Genomic DNA, 3,758 nt, shown 5'->3' with positions numbered 1-3,758 from the left:
CAAGGCTTGGACAACCAAATATTATAACCAACACCAATGCACTAACAATATTATAGTCTTAATTTTCAAAAAATCAAATAATTACCAAGCAGAATTTTAGTTTTCAAAACTTCATTTTTTTTTGGTGACAATGTATTCAAATAAAAATTATCGTAAAGAAATAGTAGGAAAGTAACAAAATTTTCAAAAACTATAAAAGAAAAGGCCAAATGGGTATGATGTGAGAGATTAGATAATTAGTATAATTTAGCCACTTGGAGGATTATGATATTTGCTTTTTACATAATATATTTGAAATATAAACTTTGTTCTTATAAAGCATTCTCTCAACTTTTTAGTGATAAATTTGTCTTATTTTATCATAAATTTGGCCTAATCGTAAAATCATTGCATCAAGTTAACAATCGGAGACCACTTGTTACATTAGTTTTCGATACGTTTATCCATTAGTTGTTAGGGTTTGGTAGTGTACGCATCAGAGTAATAAAAATAGGTTTATCAAGTGAGAGAAGAAGAAGAGATTTCAACTTACAACCTACAATTCATGAAATAAGGGGGTTCTTAATGAAAATATTTTGGTAGTTTTATATATTGTTTAAATAGATAGACAAATCCTTGAACATTTAAATACATATTCTTTTAAATTTTGATTTTAAATATTTTTTTCAAACCAACTTATTTTTTAAATAGTTGACAAATACTCTAACCTTTCTTTAAATGATTCTCTTTTTAAATAAACACTCAAAAAGCTAAATTAAACAAACCTTAAATCGACAATCGAAAGTACAAATGAAAATATAGTATAATACTATAAGAGAGTTTTGTACAAATGACCCAATCTTGGAGATATCAACCTCACATGGTACTATCGCATTAGAAACATCTATCCCACTGCGAAAATAATCGGAGTCCAACGTAATATTAGTTTCAATTGAGATTTTCTTTTAACCAACAACCATCCAATCGGGGTCATGGGTGCCCTCTGACTACAATATTATAGTGAAGCCCTATCACGATTTTGCAAAAATCTATTGAAATGAACATAGTCTTAGACTTCAACTATTTCACCATGGAAGAGACATCCCCACCGTGAGAAGGAATTTAGACGATAGAGTGCTCTGTGACGTCAACAAAAAGTTAGTATCCATTAGTTTTTAAGACTAGGTTATTTCTCGTTAATGCCTCGCAGATTGAGTCATCCCATAAAAAAGAAAAAGAAAAAAAAACTCATTTTTATATTATAATGTCTTCATAATAGATGCAACAATTATATAGAGTATTGAGAGGATGATATAGTCAATTCACACACATTATCCCCTTTGAGTTTCATCATCTCACCCGTCCCTGTATCCACTGCAGTTCCAATTTCTGGAAGAAACTACCTTCTTTCTGGATAGACAGACCACGAAAATGGCTACTTCTGTATCCTCTCTTGCATTCTCTCTATCTTCTCTCTCGTTTTCTTCCCAAGTATCGCACAAGCCAAATGCCCTGTCCTTTCCCCGTTCAAAATCTCTTCAAATTTCCCATGCCTCCTCTACTACCCCACTTGTGGTATCTGCCTCCGCCGCTGCCGGAGTGGAGACGGCGGACCTCAGGAGCTTCGTAAAATCGAGCCTCCCTGGGGGTTTCGCCGCGCAAACTCTCATTGGCACTGGTCGCCGGAAATCTGCCGTAGCTCGTGTTGTCCTTCGAGAAGGCACTGGCAAAGTTATTATCAATTACCGCGACGCTAAGGTCCTCTACCTTTTCCCTTCTTCGCGTACTTTCGTTTAGTTTCATCCATTTTTTACTTCCTAATTTTGGTACTGGATGTTCTTTGGACGATTTAGGGTTTTGTCTCTTTTGCTGAATTCGGTTAGGTTCATTTGATGGCAATGCAAATGTTTTCTTGGATTAAACCAATGATTGTTATTATATGGAACTGATTTTTCTCTCCGCTGTCTCTGTTATCGATCTGCAAAGTTTATTATGTTGAATTGGGAATGAACTTGAGAACAACATTCTTTACATCTGATAGGGTGAACTTAGATTTTATTCCATCACTTGGTGCTAAATTCGGAGGGACTGCGGAACAAGTGATAAAGAACTGATGCGACTGTATCTATATCTTGTGCTTCTTGTAAGTTTGAGTTTGAGCTTCCAGTGAAATGGTTCTAAATGCCAAAAGACATATCTATTTTGGGGATTCCTTCGTTTTTTCTTAGTGGGTGTGGGAGTGAAAATGTGCCCTTATTCTTCCACTTACATTACATATGGAAATCTTTAACATCTGATGACGATAGGTCAGATCACATTGCAAATCTTTCATTTGCAATTTGCCAGTGTTCATCGACTCTCTTCATATCATTTGACATTGTGCTTCCGGAGATGGCAACCATGATCTCAAGTACATCTGTTCTTTAATATGTTAAGATGTTGGTTTCTCTCTACAAACAAGTGAATTTAGTGTACAATTTTTTTAACTCTTTTTTTAACTTGTGGGAGTAGGGGTGATAGGAAGCTCAAACCTTTCGAGCTTTGCTCATTGTGAACAAACGTGTTTTGTTTCTTGTTAGGATGTGATTTTCCTTTTAAAGGGTTTTTGGTATTTATTTTGTTGAGTACAAGTGGAGGTAGGAAATTTAATATCGCTAAGCTATGCTCACTATGACACGTTTTTCTGGTATTGATGCTTGGATAATCTCTTTTAAACTTGACGTGATGACACGTTATTTGGAATAAGAAGACTCGCCCAATTTGTACTTGAGCTTCTATTTATTTATTGAGGACAACTTGTTATAACAACCAATTCGTTTTATATGAATTTTTTAAGCTGGGATGGTTTATTCAGTAGAATTATACTCACCTCTACGTTGGAATACACTATTTGTTGCAGGAATACCTTCAAGGAAATCCATTGTGGCTTCAATATGTGAAAGTTCCATTAGTAACATTGGGATATGAAAGTAGCTACGATGTATTCGTGAAAGCCGAAGGAGGTGGGCTCTCTGGCCAGGCTCAAGCAATTTCCCTTGGCATTGCTCGTGCTCTGCTAAAGGTGAGTGATGATCACAGATCACCTCTAAAGAAAGAGGGGCTTTTGACAAGAGACTCTAGAGTTGTGGAGAGAAAGAAGGCTGGTCTCAAGAAAGCACGTAAAGCCCCACAATTCTCCAAGCGTTGAGGTTCAATTTTCCTCTTGATTTTTTTTAAATAGCCTCGTTTCCTACTTTATCTGTACAACCCAGATGTTTTCTACTTTCTTTCCTCTCTAATATAGTGTTTAAACATTTCTCCATATGAAATTTGAGCAGGAGCCAGGATATGTATTAAAAAAGTCAACCCATAATTGATCATTATAATTCTTTTTTTTATAAAAAAAATATGTTCTTAGTCCATATAATTTGGCTTTAGGATCCTGATTTTGTTATGATTTACTCTTTTAAAAAATATGTTCTTAGGCCCTTTGTCATGAGTGTTCGAAATCTGTTGGCTTCATTTATAGGTTGTTTTTTAATTATTGTGCTGCTCTCTTCTTACATTCTCTCTTCACAATGCTTTGTTTATGAAGTGGACATGGTGACTATATAATATAAAAGAACTTTTAGATTAAGAATCAAGTTTCTTGCAATCTTTTTGCTATTTCCTCCTAGTTCATCTTTTTATAAATAACTTTTTTTTTTCTGAGAAATTTTACGCTCAGACTAAAAGGGGAAAAAAAGGTAATTAAAACATTTATCACATAATTAGATACGTAGGTATTTGAAATTGTCAAT

At 34.6% G+C, this 3,758-nt stretch overlaps 1 protein-coding gene across 1 annotated transcript; it reads left to right on the top strand.

The window, feature by feature from the left end:
• Nucleotides 1-1,293: 1,293 nt before the first annotated feature.
• On the top strand, nt 1,294-3,380 carry LOC120089970 (30S ribosomal protein S9, chloroplastic). Its single transcript, XM_039047424.1, has 2 exons — nt 1,294-1,737; nt 2,879-3,380. Exons 1-2 carry the CDS (start codon nt 1,411-1,413, stop codon nt 3,164-3,166), a joined length of 615 nt encoding a protein of 204 aa, XP_038903352.1. The 5' UTR covers nt 1,294-1,410; the 3' UTR covers nt 3,167-3,380.
• Nucleotides 3,381-3,758: the final 378 nt, after the last annotated feature.

The sequence above is a fragment of the Benincasa hispida genome, chromosome 11 (genome assembly GCF_009727055.1).
Source record: "Benincasa hispida cultivar B227 chromosome 11, ASM972705v1, whole genome shotgun sequence".
NCBI lineage: Eukaryota > Viridiplantae > Streptophyta > Magnoliopsida > Cucurbitales > Cucurbitaceae > Benincasa > Benincasa hispida.
The sequence above is the reverse complement of the archived record's forward strand: the minus strand, read 5'-3'. Positions and strand labels throughout refer to the sequence as shown.